The following is a 15,197-nucleotide window of genomic DNA, read 5'->3' as shown; positions in this document are numbered from 1 at the left end:
CAATCTGCAATCAAGTCCAGGTGTGACTCTCAAAAATTTTAAGTATTGGTTGGGCATGGTGGCACACACCGTATAATTCCAGCAGCTCTGGAGGCTGAGGCAGGTGGATTACAAGTTCAAAGCCAGTCTCCTCAACTCAGTGAGGCCCTAAGCAATTTAGCAAGACCTTGTCTCAGAAAAATAAAAAAGGGCTGGGAATGTGGTTCAGTGGTTAGGTATCCCTGGGCTTAATCCTCTGGTACAAAAAAAAAAAAAAAAATCTAATCCCAGCTATTCAGGAGTCTGAGGCAGAAGGCTCACAAATTCAAGGTCATTCCGGTCAATTTAACAAGACACTGTCAAAAAAGAAAAAAAAAGAAAAGGGAGCCAGGTGCAGTGGCACAGCCCTGTAATCCCAGTGACCTGGGTGCTGAGGCAGAAAGATTGCAAAGTTCAAGGCCAGCCTTAGCAACTTAACAAGACCCTGTCTCAAAACAAAAACTAAAAAGGTCTGGGAATGTAGCTCAGTTGTAACATGCTTACCTAGTATGCATGAGGTCCTGGAGTCCAGTGCCTGGTCCCTGGAGGATGGAAGGGAAGCAATTATTAGCACATAATTTAGTTTTTATGAGTGCAAATGATCCATCAATATTACCTCTCATACTTAGTGCATTCATTCTTAAAAAGATGTGAAAATCCCTTTGGTCCATTTATCACTGATTTACCCACAATACCTATATATTTAACACCAGAAAATGGAACTCAAAGATGATGTTTAATTGAGCCCTGTGTGCCAAGCATTGCATTTAATTTTCACAGGATACCTGAGAGAGATGCAAAGATATTGTTCTTTTACTGATGAGGAAACTACTCCTCAGAGAACGTTAAACAGCTAGTAAGGGACAGAAGGGCAGTTCAAACTCTGATGTCTTTGGGCTCTAACTTAATCTCAGGTTTTTTCTATTATCCTATTATATATCATTAGTCTACATCATTAACTTATATCTGATCTATTTCTTCCAGCTCCATGGCAACAGGAACAGTTTCAGCCAGGACATTGAAATCAATCTGACTACTGAAATAAAGGAGATTTAACAAGTTTTCCAAAATATTTTTACTTCCGTATTTTTTAATGTTTAACACTTTAAAATATGTAAATGTGGTCTATTATAAAGTGCATGATCCTTTATAAAATGTATATACAATAATGTATCATGTAAGGCTTGGAAATTAATTTCTAACATCTGAAATTCCAAAATTATTTCCACAGAGTTGTAAAGGGAGTTAATTCCATGTTTGAGGTTAATCAGTAGTGATAAAATCTTTAAAACCAAGTTTTTGTTTGTTATTTTTTTAATAATTTATCGTGTTGTGGCATTTTATTGAGCTGAAAGAAATTTTTTTCTTGAATTGGTCATCAAACCAACAATTTGATAATTCTTGACACTTTGTTCATATAATTTACAATTCTATGTTTGTGAATTCCTTTGATTTTAATATTTTATAATTTTTACTTGTAAAATATTCCTAAATAGAAATACTGGTTTGCATATTTCGGTGTTTCCTTGAGTAGAGATTTTAACAAATTTTATGTTGGAATGGTAGTTCATTACATTGGTATTAATGCAATTCTGATAACTTTTTCCACAAGATTATTTATTTTGTATTTGTACTTCACAAATTTAAATGGCTCTTTAAATGATTTTGTAGCAAATAATAGGGCATGTTTATGCTTATACAGTTAGTTGAGCCATATTGCAATAATTTAAATACTGCATAAATACAGAGTTTTTAATGCTCTTGGCATAGTTTTTTTTTCCAACATTCTGCAAAAGTAAACAATTTCTTAGTAATAATCATCATAGGACAGTTGAATGTAGTAACTACCATCTTGAGCAATATGTCTGCTCATACATTATTACCTTCCTTGCTCAGCAGCCAATCCTGATTTCTTTTAAGATCCTAATCAAAAAAAGCCCTCAGAAGTGAACGGACCTTTCTCAACTTTTAGTTAGCCCTAAAATGTGACAAGAGATTTGCTTTAACTGAATCTAACAGCCAATAAAACGTCAATATTTTTTCAAACTTCTGTTAAACTTTCTATGTTATCTGGCATAGGCCTTTAAAGAGTATAATTTTGCCTTGTTCAGTGCAGAGTAACTCATTTTCAATTCAGAAAGCCACTAAGAACCCCCAAGATAAGCCCATTTAGTCACATCAACAATAGGATGGAATTTTGAATACTTAGGATTCTCTAACAGGGATCTTTAAGAGGAGAAAATCAAGCAGAACTGTAGCCAAAGGAAATAAGGAATTTTTAAAAATGATGTAATTAAAATAACATTTTTTTTAATTTGTCAAAATCAGAACTCCTGAACCAGATATGAAAGCAGTAGTATTAACTGTTTTTCAAAAAATAACACTATCTCAGCCATTTTATTTATGTTTGGCTATGGGAAGACATCACAAAGTTTATTATTAAAAATATTTCTACAATACAAGGTAAACCAAAAGTTACATATTCTAGTTAAATACTCTTTAAACAACCTTCAGGTTCTGTTGGTAATTGTCTTTATAATATTGGTATTTCATAGGTTTTTATAATTTCTTAACACCTCATCTAATCATTTACATTAAAAAATTTGTACTTTAACAAAATTTGAAAAACTGGAATATTTTCTTTTTTTTACCCTTAAGTACATTGTTTTGACTTTAAAAATGAAACAAATTATAATTGATCAAACATATAAGCAAAAAAACCTTGCTTATTTGCAATTATTGTTTCAAAACTTGAAGAATTATTTGAATAAACTGGATTTCTTCTAATTTCAGAGTTTTTTTTGTGTCTCTTGAAAAGCTAATAAAAATATGAATGGCCCTTGGTTTACACACACTTACTACATGAAAAACAACCCACAAAGAGCTGCCTCCACTAGATATTTAAATAAACTTCCAGACGGCCTCATTTCTAGGTTGTTTAATATACATGCATTTTAAATCTGTGTATATATCCAAAACTAATATTGATTGAGGACAGTTGAGGCTATGTCTTTTTCGTAGACATTACTTAAGAGATGATTTGGAGGCTTCAAAAGAAAAGTTAAAAGCCTCCATATTCTTCAAATATTTTAGGAGAAAATCATTTTACTTACTTTCTTGCATGTGGTATTTTTAAACCACTAGATTTTTTATAGGCATGGTTTTCAGTTCATATGGTGTTAATATTGCTTGAATAACAGTAAATTCCCAGTTATTCATGCAGTTAGAATTATGGAGGAAGAAAATTAAGTTACTGCCATATGTAGTGGCCCACACCTGTAATCCCAGAGGCTGAAGCAGGAGGGTCAAGAGTTCAAAGCCAGCCTCAGCAAAAGTGAAGGCGCTAAGCAACTCAGTGGGACCCTGTCTCTAAATAAAATACAAAAATAGGGCTGGGATTTGGCTCAGTGGCTGAGTTCTCCTGAGTTCAATCCCCAGTACCACCACCCCCCAAAATTGATTCCTCTAAGACAAACATTTTAAAAATTATTTCTGACAAGTACAACTCAAGTAACTGCAGATTCCTGGCTAGCAATTGCTAATGATAAAGGGAAGCTGAGGTTGGTTGTTGATTACTAACACAACATGGACAGGAAAATTTTCTAAGGATATAAATCCTATTCATTCCTTGCTGCCTAAGTCCTGTCTGCTTTATTGTTACATATTATTTTGAAACATAACAATATCTTTTATTTTGTGAGAAGTTTCCATTGAAAATCCTGTGGAATTATTAATCTCAAAATATTGCATTCTAATTTGTTGGGAAACAACATTTATCTTTAGGTTTGTTACTCTTATTTTTAATGTCTTATTTTCTCTAAGAATAATTTAGGAATATGACAGACCAATTTTTTTATAATTTTACTTAGTTTTGTAGTGCTGCGTGTTAAACCCTAAGCCTCATGCATACTAGGTGAGCACTCTACCACTGAGCTACATCCCCAACCCTTTTTTAAAAAGGGTCTCACTGAGTTGCCTAGACTGCCCTTGTGAATCCTCCTTCAGCCTCTTGAGTAGCTGGAATTACAGACAGATGTTGCCACACATAGCTTCTATTTCTGTTTCAAAAATGTGAATGATAGTCTGCTTTGGAAGAAGGTCTAAATCAGTTGAATATTTGGTTAATTAAAGGTACACTTACATTCAGTTAGCAGTTATTCCTTACCTGATTTGGGCTAAACGTATGCTATTCTGCTTGTGGGTATGTATTACAACTAATCTTTATATCAACCCTATAAAAGGAAATATTTGCTTATTTTATAAATTCATTTAGAAAGCCCTTCAAGATATTTTTGCACTTAAGGTCATTTTGTGAACATCAGTTAACTTCAAGTATCATTGGTTTGAAAATAATGTCAAATCAGATTTAAATCTTGTTACTTTTTTATTAAATTCTAAACAATGGCTTATGCATCTGATACACACATTTCTTCATTGGAAATTTGAGTACAGCACCCAGTGGTGGAATCACACCTGTAATCCCAGTGATTTGGGAGGCTGAGGCAGGAGGATCACAAGTTTGAGGCCAGCCTCAGCAAATTATCAAGGCTGTAACCAACTTGGCAAAACCCTGTTTCAACATTTAAAATTTTTTTTAAAGGTTTAGGAGTGTAGGCCAGCATTAGAACAACCTGGATTCAATCCTAGTACAACAAAAAGTAAATAAATAAAAATCAAATACAGCATTGGGGGCTTAATTATAGCATGTGCAAGGCCCTGGGTTTGATTCCCCAACAAAGCAAAAAAAATGAGAAGGTATAAAATTTGAATAGTGTTCAGAAAAACAATCCATTAATTTGATATTTCTTCATGTTTGCCTAAGATAGAATTTTCTGCTGTGTGCATAGAAATAATTGTAGTCTTTTGATTAAGATTATTTTAATTATATTAAGAGGCAAATGAATTCTGTATGTTGGGAGTTATGCAAAATCAAGTGATTGACTCCCAGTTTACTGCTTTCCAACTGAAGTGTTTTGAAACCAAGTCTGAATATTAATGGAAACATCATTTTGCTCAAGATTGACTCTGCCCCCACTCTACCTCTTATCATGATATTCCACGTTCCTAGGAAGTTCTCTTTCTACCTTCCTTCCCTCATGATTTTCAGACCATGCCTGTGGCAGTCTCCTAGAACTCATTCCCACTTTCTTCGCCTTTTTTACAGCAAACTACATCCAGTAAAACTATGTTCCAAATATGTCATCTATTGAAACTGCACACACAGCTTGCTGAGTCAGCTGTGTCCTTTTTGTGGTCTCACCAATTTTTCAGGTCAAAATATTAGGACAAACTAAAAACTTAAGTTTCTTTCCCTGCCTGCTGGGTTCTTGATCCAAGAAACTGCAGTATTGAAAGAGTATTTCCTATAATCTGCTGTCACCTTTCAAATGGACAATAGAAAATGTGTTAGTGAATAATATTTCACTGTATCAAATGTTTTGTTTCTATGTATCAGTAAAAAATAATTCTCAAAGATTTGAACACAGGAATGATTATAGTTTGCTTAAAGATAAAATGAAAATCTCTTAACAGTATAAATACACTGTCAAGTTAGGGACAGCAAATGTTTAGTGAACGTCTGCTGCTGAACTCCACAATATGATGGGCTTTTGGGCAGAAAAATCAGTTGAGACATTTCTGACTTTAAGAGAGCTTATAATCTGAAGAGTGGGAAAGGCATGTAGAAACCAACCATTCAAGTAAGTAGTCCTGTACATGCTAATGCTTGGTGTTATAGGTCTTAAAGAGGATGACCTCTAATTCATTCTGGTGGATGCAGGAATACTAAGAATGAGACAAATCTAAACTGAATATTGAACAATATATTCAAGTTAACATGCTGAGATGGTAAAAGTAAGATAAGATCTGTAGAAGGGGAAGACACACAGGAATATGTAAAAATTATTCCGTTGATTTATGTAGTTGGTACATTTAACATGGGGAAGTGAGAGGGACATATCATTCCCCATCTCCTATGAAATGTAATAATTAAACAATGTAAACTGCATATTCCTGACAAGATTGCAACCGAGCATATCATTCTTCCATTATTCCTTGGCTGAACTGCATTTTACTACAGAAGTGCAAAGGAAGTACAGGCACATCCCACAGGACACATCCCTGGTTAGTCTTCCTGGCAGACTACTTCCTGATTAAAGTGCTGGAGATTGAACCCAGTGAACACATAAGCACATGTTCTACCACTGGGCCACCCCCCCCCACAACACTTGATTTGTGTGTGTGTGTGTAGCAGGAGAGGGGAGTGTATTTTACGATACACATTAAAAAATTTACTGTCTTACCCATTTTAAGTTTATGGGTTAGTAGTGTATGAGTACATTCACATTGTTATACAACCAGTTTCCAAAACTTTTGCATCCTGAAAAACTGAACCTCTGTACCCATTAACAACTTCTGATCTCCATAGAGGCTGCATTATTTTGCATTCCTGTCAACAGTGTGTGAAAGTTCCAATTTCTCCATCCCAAAATATTTTTCCTTGATAACAGCCAATGTAAGGTTTTGATTTGCATTTCCCTGATGATTCTTGAGTTTCAGTTCCTAAAGTTCAGACCTGTCCCTCCATACACTTTCCAAATTGTTTAATATTGGCAAAAAATATGTCCCCCAAACTCAAAACAACATTTTATCAATGTTACTTAAGGAAGATCATATGTTCCAAATAAAAATGGTAGAATACTAGAATCCATATGGACATTTATTTTAAAAGTGTCTTAAGTATCAAAAAACAGATTGGCATCTTGGTATTGCAGTTAATGTTGAATGTAAAGAATTTTCTCCACATTTAATCTTTCATGTGTAGTTATATTTGCTTAGTATGTTTCAAGTCCCATACCAGTTGATAATATATTTAAGAAAATTGTGGAGAAGGAAACAAAAAATAAACTCAATATGAAAGATAATATTCTTCTAGGACTGGGGGTGTAATAGAATGCTTGCTTTGCATGCACAGACCCTCAGTTCAATCCCAGCACTGGTAAAAAAAAATGCTGCATAAAAAGCTACTGATCATTAAAACTATATTGTTTGATAATCAGAGACCTATTTTAAGCACTTACATTCAAATATGTTATATGTACATGGTTAATTTCTTTTTTGGTAACACCTCAGAAAGTTGACTAAGTTTAAAGTTAACAAGCATTACAATGTTTCCCATTTAAAAATTAAGAAGTGGTACTTCCACAGATTCCATCTCTTGGGTCCCCTTCTTCCTCCAGGAGAAGTCTTTTCTGCTGTCCTTTAATAAACTTCTACTTTCCACTCTGAAAATAAAATAAAATAAAAATTAAGAAGTAGATCCTGTTCATGCATGACTGGTTTTCAGGAAAGAATTACTGCCTTGAGACTGGGGATATGGCTCAAGCGGTCATGCGCTTGCCTGGCATGCTCAAGGCGCTGGGTTCGATCCTCAGCACCACATAAAAATAAAAGATGTGTGTCCACCGAAAACTGAAAAATAAATGTTTTAAAGAATTCTCTCTCTCTCTTTAAAAAAAAAAAGAATTACTGCCTTTAAAAGGGTGATACCTCTATTTAGATCTGAAGAACAAAAAAGTAAATAGTTATTTTTAAATAGTTACACAATTTGGAAAATATTTCTTTTGAAATATTTAAGTTGTTGACTGGATGACACACCATCCCTGAATACTTTAGTGTGTGTTTTCTACAAAGAAGGTAAGTTTCCTACTTAATAATATGACTATTGAGATTAAGAAAATTGACACCACTACATTAAAACTGCCATCTACTATCCCAATAACAGAATTTATAACAAAGGATTTGTGTTAGGATTACAGGTATCATTTCATTGTCAGGTCTCTCTTAGTCTGGAAATATGCTCATTCCTTGATTTTTAGAAGCTTGACACTCTTTTGGTCTGTGGTGCTGGGGATTTAACTCAGGACTTTGTGTGAGACAAGCCCTCTACCAACTGAGCTATATCCCCAGCCTGACACTTTTGAAAAGTATTATTTTATGCACTGCCCCTCAGTTTGGATTTATATGATGTTTTCATATTACATTTATGGTATGCCTCTTTGATCCCTTTCTTTTTGCAATATTCAATTATATTTACACCAAGAGTTAGTAAACATGTAGGCCCAGATGTAGGAAATGATGAAAAACCCATAAACAACCTATAGTGCACCTACAGTCCCAGCTACTTGAAGACTGAGGTGGGGGGATATGTGGAGCCCAGAAATTCAAGGCCAGCCTAGGCAACATTGTGAGACCATCTCTCAAAAACAAAAACTCAAAAAAGAAAAATGACTTTGACCATAAGTTTCTATTCAAAGAACTCCACAGAAAGAAGACAGACAAGAAATTTCTTGCCACAAATAAAACTTATTACAGATTAACATACAGAACATACTTCTGGAAGTCAACCAAAGAATATTGAGCATCCTGTGAATTGAATAGACAAATCACAGGAAAGGAAGCCCAAATGAGCAATGAACAATGAGATGTTCAAACTAGTAGAAGAGAAATATAAATTAAAATGAGATGCCACTTTAGAACAGCAAAACTTCGGAAGGCTGGATAATAGGAAAAAAGATAAAAATAGAGGAGTGGATTCTGACAATGGAACATATTAGAAGTTAGAAGCTAACAAATAACATAATGGTCACCATTTGATGAAATCAGAAACAATGACGTGTATATTTGCATATAAAAACTATATATTTTACGTAGATTTTTACATAGATAATTGGATATATATCAAAATGGTTAGCTGGGGCTGGGGCTCAGTGGTAGAGCACTCACCTAGCATGCGTGAGGCACTGGGTTCGATCCTCAGCACCACATAAAAATTTTTAAAAATAAAAAATAATAATAAAATAAAAAGATTAGAGGGCTAAGAATATAGCTCAGTTGGTAGAGTGCTTGCCTTGCATGCACAAAGCCCTGGATTCGAACCCCAGCACCACAAAAAAAAAAAAAAAAAAAAAAAATTTCAAAGTCAGCTGCAGCAACAGCAAAGTGCTAAGCAATTCAGTGAGACTCTGTCTCTAAATAAATGCAAAATAGGCTGGGAATGAGGCTCAGTATTCGAGTGTCCCTGAGTTCAATCCCCAGTACCAAAGAGACTGTACATGGGAAAAAGGGTTGGGAAAACAAGGAATTTTGCAGACAGTTCTTAGATGACAATATGCTATCAAATGAAGAAGAGAATTAATTGTACCTGTTTGAGATCCATAAGAAAGGAGCTAATTTCCATATCAAATCATAAAAGGGTAAATTATACCTATAAAAATTATCATGTAACTTGACAACTTAAAATGCAACTTTTTAATTTGTTGATGGACACAAATCCTTTATTTTATTATTATGTAGTACTGAGGATCAAACCCTCATCTGAGATGAGCACTCTACCACTGAGTCACACCCCAGCCCCCAGAACTGTTTTTAAAATGTTTTATGAGATGAGATGACAACCAAGTACAGTGCTAGCCAAGATTATAAATGCCATAAATTGAATGGACAAAAAAAAAAGTATTAAAAATTTTTTTAAAAATTTCTTCTTTTTTGGGATGTTGAGGTAAAAATATAATTTCTTACAATATTCTGTCTTTAATTCTCTGATACCAACTGGATGTCTTGCAACTCAATTCTGACACACCTAGAGTTAACAGAGACCTCACAAGTGAGAGGCAAATTCTTTTTTTTTTTTTTTTTAAGAGAGAGAATCCAACCGGGTGCGTGGGCACGCATGCCAGTCGAGTGTTGAGCCACATCCCCAGCCCAGGGCAAATTCTTTCATAAGATATAATACCATGATGACTTCAGACTCTAACTTTAAGTTTCAGGAGTTCCTAAACACTGCTGACTACAGATTTAGGGGTTCTATTATATAGTCATTCTTAAATTATTGGTCACTTGGTTGACCAATTATTCAGTCTCCACTTACCACTCCCTTTCCTAGAAGTCAGGCCAGTCCACAGTTGACTTAACTGTCACAAGGTTGGTCTTTCTGATGACCAGCCCCTTCCTGAGGGTATCTAGGGGCCCACCAGAAGTTACTAAATGGGTATAACAAAGATACTTCTATCACCCAAGATATCACAAGAATTCTTGAAGCTTTGTGTCACCACAGAATTTCCTGTGTTGATTTCAATAAACAACATATTTACCTTCCAATTACCAGAAGGCATTTGAACTAGGAGTTAAAATATTCCTTTAATCTTTTGAGAATTACAATTTTATAGGAATCTTTTACAGACCAATATCATGTATAATTTTGATGCAGTATATAATTCTTATAAAATATGAATAATTCCTATTTTAAATGGTAAAATATATCAAGAAAAAAATCAATGTTTACATATTTTAAAAGAAACTAGTCAATTATGTAGGAACAAACACTTTTTTGTAGTTGTAGATGGGCAGCATACCTTTATTTTATTTGTTTATTTTTATGTGATGCTGAAGATGGAACCTAGTGCCTAACACATGCTGGGCAAGCGCTTTGCCACTGACCTATAGCCCCAGCCCCTGTAGGAACAAAATTTAACATATACATTTAAGTTGAAGGATCTGATCATGTAAATAATTTTTAAATTCTTTGACCAAAAGGAGAAAGGTAAACAATTAAAATGAGAACATTTTTGGTAAACCACAAAATTTAGAACTGCAGTTTTACATGACAAGTAATTAGCAAGGATTAGAGACTGATGTTTATGTTCTACAAGAGAACACACACGCACATACAAGCACTCATGCACACACAAGCACTCATGCACACATGTAAGACAGAAGCAAAAAGCAAAGAAAGAAATTTAAGAATTATAGTTTTTTTATTTTGCCATTTTTTTGCTTTACTTTGTTTTTAAGACAGTCTTGCTGTGTTACCTGAGCTGGTCTCAAACTCTTGTGCTCAAGGGATTCTCCTGCTTCAGCCCTGGGGCATTACTTGGAGTAGCTGGAACTATAGGCACATGCCACCATATCCAGCTGTAGTGTTTATTAAGATGACTTCACAACCCAAATAGCAAAACCTGATATTGTAACTGCCAAGTTCCTAATCCACCATCTTTCCATTTACCCTGTTTCCAATAGATTACAGAGGTCATACAATATAAAGCAGGGGAGTGGAAGGCAGACAAAAGTAGTGGTGTTCTTTCCTCCCTGGCACCAAGTGGCATGAACAACTTGGATGCTGTTCTTTTAAAAAATATTAACATATATTAATTTTACAATTATTAATATTACAAATATTAATGAGTTCAGTGTGATATCTCTTTGCAATAAGTACAATGTGCACTGATCAATTCCAGATCCCCTTTACCCGTCTTCCCACTCCACCTCACCTCCTCAGTCTTTAGTAATTCACTCTTCTACTTTCAGGTTGACTTTTAAAAAACTTCCACACATGAGAGAACATGTGAGATTTGTATTCCTATGTCTGGCTTATTTTAACTAACGAAATGTCCTCTAGATCCATCCATTTTGGATGAAAGGATTTCATTCTTTATGGCTGAATAATACTCTATTGTGTATGTACACCACATATTCTTTATCCATTCATTAGCTGATGGGCATCCAGGTTGATTCAATATTTTGTCTTTTGAGAATAGTGCTACAATAAATATGAGTGTACAAGTATGCCAATTTCATTGCCTTTGTATGTATACCCAGAAGTAGACCAGCTGGATCATATGGTAGACTTATTTTGAGTTTTTCTGAAGCACTTCCATACTGTTCTTTGTAATGATTGTTGCTAATTTACATTCCTACAAAGAGTATATGAGTTTTTTATTTTCCACATCCTTGTCACAGTTTTTGTTTTGTTGTGCAGTACTAGGGGTCAAATGCAGGGCCTTGCACATTCTAGGCAAGTGCTGTACCACTGAACTTCATCCCCAGACCTTTCCATTTTTCACTTTGAAACAGGGTCTTGCTAAGTTGTCCAGGCTGGCTTCAAACTCGTGATCCTCCTGACTCAGCATTCCCAGTAGCAAAGATTACAGGCGTGTACCATCATGCCTGGCATTTTTTTGTTGTTTTGATAATAACCATTCTAACTAGAGTGAGATAATATCTTTATAGTTTTGATCTTATGGTTAATGATATTGAGCAATTTAAAAACTATTTGTTAAACATTTATAATTTTTGAGAAGTATCTATTTATATCATTTGTTCATTTTAAAATTAAATTACATGTTCTAGGGAGTTTTTTTTAGTTCTTTATATATTCTGGACATTATTCCTTTGTCAGATACATGAACATTTTAAAAAACTGTCTTTTTTTTTTTTTTTTCTGTTCTTGGTGCTGAAGATTAAGCCCAGGGCTTCTACATGCTGGGAAAGTGCTCCATCATGGAACTACAACCCAAGCCCATGAACCTGTTTTGAAATCCATACATGTCTGTTTCCTCATTACAAAATTCAGGGTAATAATATTTGCTTCATAGGATTACTATATAACATTTTTATACAATAGTGTTATAAATAAGAAGGAACATGTAAAACACATAGTATAGATAGGAAGCACTCAGAAAAGAATTCTTATTTGTTGGTCTTGGTGGTGGTCACCTGTATTCAAGGAAGGAGGATCCCTTAGGCCCGGAAGTTCAAAGCCAGTCTGGGCAAGATAGCCAGAACATGTGAAAGAGAGAGAAAGGAAAAAAGAGAAAGAGGGAAGGGTGGATGGAAGGATGAAAAGCAAAGAAAAAGTGTTTTGTTTTATAGCACCATTTGACTTAACTTTTCAGAAGTACTACTTTCCCCAACTCATCTACTCATGCACAACCCTAACTACATTATCTTGTCAATTCCAAACATTGGTTTCTGATTCAAGTATCTTCTTCCCTCATCACCATTCATCATTCCCATTTCTCCTGTTCCCAATCTACTAGGAAAATATTCTCATTCTCATTTCATTCTGGGCCTTTCAGGTTTAGGCAAACATCTACCTTTTTTAAAACTTTTGGTCTAACCTCCTCAGGAAGTGCAATAGCTATTGCAATTATACAAGTAGACTTTCATCTAGACCTTGCGCCTAATAGAAGAAAAAGTAGGCCCAGATATCCACCAGGTCAGCTTAGGAACTGACTTCCTTAACAAGATTCCTAAAATGCAAGAAGTAAAATCAAGAATCAACAAATGGGATGGAATCAAACTAAAAACCTTCTTCACAGCAAAGGAAACAATAACATGAAGAGAGAGCTTACAGAATGGGAGAGAACTTTTACCACATGCACCTCAGATAGAGCATTAATCTTCAGTATATATAAAGAACACAAAAAATTTAACCCAATCAATAAATGGGCTAAGGAACTGAACAGAAGGAATACAATCCATCAACAAATATATGAAAAAATGTTCAACATCTCTAGCAATTAGAGAAATGCAAATCAAAACTACAATGAGATTCCATCTCACTCTATCAGAATGGCAATCATCAAGAATACAAACAACAATAAATGTTGGCAAGGATGTGATAAAAAGGTACACTCATACATTTCTGGTGCAACTTCAAACTGCGAACTGGTGCAACTACTCTGGAAAGCAGTATGGGGATTACTTAGAAAACTTGGAATGGAACCACTATTTGACCCAGTCATCCTACTCCTCAATTTATAACCAAAGGACTTAAAATCAGCATACTACAGTGTCACAACCATATCAATATTTATAGCAGCTCAATGCATGATAGTTAAGTTACAAAACCAAACTAAGTACCCTTCAACAGTTGAATGGTTAAAGAAAATGTGGTATATATACACAATGGAATATTACTCAGCCTTAAAGAATGGAATTACGGCATTTGCAGGTAAATGGATGGAACTGGAGAATACTGTGCTAAGTGAAATAAACCAATCCCAAAGAACCAAAGGCCAAATGTTTTTTCTGCTGGATGCTAATTCACAAAAAGGGGAGGCTAGGAAAGAATAGAGGTACTTTGGATTGGGCTGATGGGAGTGAAGGGATGGGAGGGGGTATGGGGGTAGCAATTAATCAGACATTACTACCCTATGTGCATATGTGATTTCATAGCCTGTGTAATTCTCCATTGTGTACAATCAGACGAATGAGAAGTTATACTTCATTTATGTACGATGTGTCAAAATGCATTCTACTGTCATGTATAACTAATTAGAATGTGTGTGTGTGTGTGTGTGTGTGTGTGTGTGTGTGTGTGTGTGTGTGTAAAGTTTAAAAGGTGCTAAAAGTTTAGCTCAGTGGTATAGTGCTTGCCTAACATGCTTGAGGCCCTGGTTTCAATTCCTGGCACCGCAAAATAATTTTTCTTTCCTCTTTCTGATGCTGAAAGGGAAGATTCAAGATTAAGCGTTCCACAGCTAGAATTAAGACTAGAAATAATTTGTTTATTCAATACATATCGAATGCCTGTTACAAGAAAGTGAAATCTTGACGGGAGAATTCCCAAGATTTCCAATTCCCGATCCAGAACGCTGAAAAAGCACTCCAGGAGGCCAAAATGAAGACAGAGTTCCCAGAGAACTGGGTGGGGAGGAGGAACCAGCCGAGCTAGGTCTGGAGCCCGATGGGAAAAGAGGCTCCAGGGAGACCAGCAAGTAAGCGCGACCCTGGGCCCCCTCGGGCCGTTTCTCCGCCGATCCGCGCGGGGGCGCTGCTCTGTTCCTTGTGGGCCGTGCCCTGGCGGTGCCACCTGCTCGCCTTTTCCCGGCGGAAATGCCGGGGCGATGACGGAAACCCAGAGGGAGGGGAGAGAAAGAGCGAGAGAGAAGGGCCGACAGATCGAGGGGAGGAGAGATTGAGGGAAGAGGCGGCGAGTAGTTATCGTCCGACCGAGCCCAGGGCCTGCACCGCGCTCCCAGCAACTTCCCGCACCTTTCACCGACTCGGGGCAGGGCGGGCGGGGTCTCCCGGAGGCTGCGTGCCTGGAGCCTCCCGCTGGTCTTGGGCGGGGCCCTGGGCTCGCGGCCGCCCTCCACCTCTCCCCTCGTTTCCAGCTGAGAGCTGGCGAGTGCGTCCGGGGAGGCTAGCGTCGCGGGCGGAGGCGGGGGCCGGGGCGGGTGGGGGCGGGGAGGGGGGAGGGAGGCGGCGGGGAAGGGGAGCTGGCCGCCATGGACGACAAGGCCTTCACCAAGGAGCTGGACCAGTGGGTCGAGCAGCTGAATGAGTGTAAACAGCTGAACGAGAACCAAGTGCGGACGCTGTGTGAAAAGGTAAGA

At 36.4% G+C, this 15,197-nt stretch overlaps 2 protein-coding genes across 3 annotated transcripts in view; both read left to right on the top strand.

The window, feature by feature from the left end:
• Nucleotides 1-2,782, top strand: part of Tex15 (testis expressed 15, meiosis and synapsis associated) — a 90,080-nt gene extending 87,298 nt beyond the window's left edge. Inside the window, exon 11 of the mRNA XM_005340382.5 lies at nt 1,003-2,782. Coding sequence (XP_005340439.3) covers nt 1,003-1,040 — 38 coding nt within the window. The 3' untranslated portion in view covers nt 1,041-2,782. The remainder of the gene's footprint in view (nt 1-1,002) is intronic.
• Nucleotides 2,783-14,693: 11,911 nt separating this feature from the next.
• Ppp2cb (protein phosphatase 2 catalytic subunit beta) overlaps nt 14,694-15,197 on the top strand; it is a 33,327-nt gene continuing 32,823 nt past the window's right edge. The window contains exon 1 of one of the 2 annotated variants that reach the window (XM_078031153.1): nt 14,694-15,191. In XM_078031153.1, coding sequence (XP_077887279.1) covers nt 15,090-15,191 — 102 coding nt within the window. In that variant the 5' untranslated portion in view covers nt 14,694-15,089. The remainder of the gene's footprint in view (nt 15,192-15,197) is intronic. The other variant, XM_078031154.1, reaches the window with a different exon arrangement.

Source organism: Ictidomys tridecemlineatus, chromosome 14, assembly GCF_052094955.1.
Source record: "Ictidomys tridecemlineatus isolate mIctTri1 chromosome 14, mIctTri1.hap1, whole genome shotgun sequence".
NCBI classification, from domain to species: domain Eukaryota; kingdom Metazoa; phylum Chordata; class Mammalia; order Rodentia; family Sciuridae; genus Ictidomys; species Ictidomys tridecemlineatus.
Note: the sequence above shows the minus strand (reverse complement) of the source record. Positions and strands in the feature narration are given on the sequence as shown.